Raw genomic sequence first — 225 nt, forward strand, 5'->3', positions numbered from 1 at the left:
AGATACTTTCGTGGCTGTACTGGAGGCTGTGGTGATATTTCTCGTTGTGGTGGTGACAGGACTGGCTGTAGTGGTGCTAAGGTGGGCCCGACAGTCCGCCAGTTCTCTGTTTAACTGGCTGATGGTCTCTTCGTCTCGATGAACTGGTGGGACAGAGACAACGCATTATAAATCCTGTATACGTAGTGAGATAAGCATTGGACTCTCTGTGAATCTCATTAGTGG

The 225-nt window shown here is 48.9% G+C and overlaps 1 protein-coding gene across 1 annotated transcript in view; it reads right to left on the reverse strand.

Annotated features, from left to right (window-relative positions):
* LOC119591326 (A-agglutinin anchorage subunit-like) overlaps positions 1–225 on the reverse strand; it is a gene marked incomplete at its 3' end in the record, with an annotated part of 19,507 nt that overhangs the window by 393 nt on the left and 18,889 nt on the right. The window contains 1 exon segment of the mRNA XM_037940056.1: positions 2–143. Within this exon segment, the coding sequence (XP_037795984.1) occupies positions 2–143 (142 nt within the window).

This window comes from Penaeus monodon, chromosome 28, assembly GCF_015228065.2.
Source record: "Penaeus monodon isolate SGIC_2016 chromosome 28, NSTDA_Pmon_1, whole genome shotgun sequence".
In the NCBI taxonomy this organism is placed as follows: domain Eukaryota; kingdom Metazoa; phylum Arthropoda; class Malacostraca; order Decapoda; family Penaeidae; genus Penaeus; species Penaeus monodon.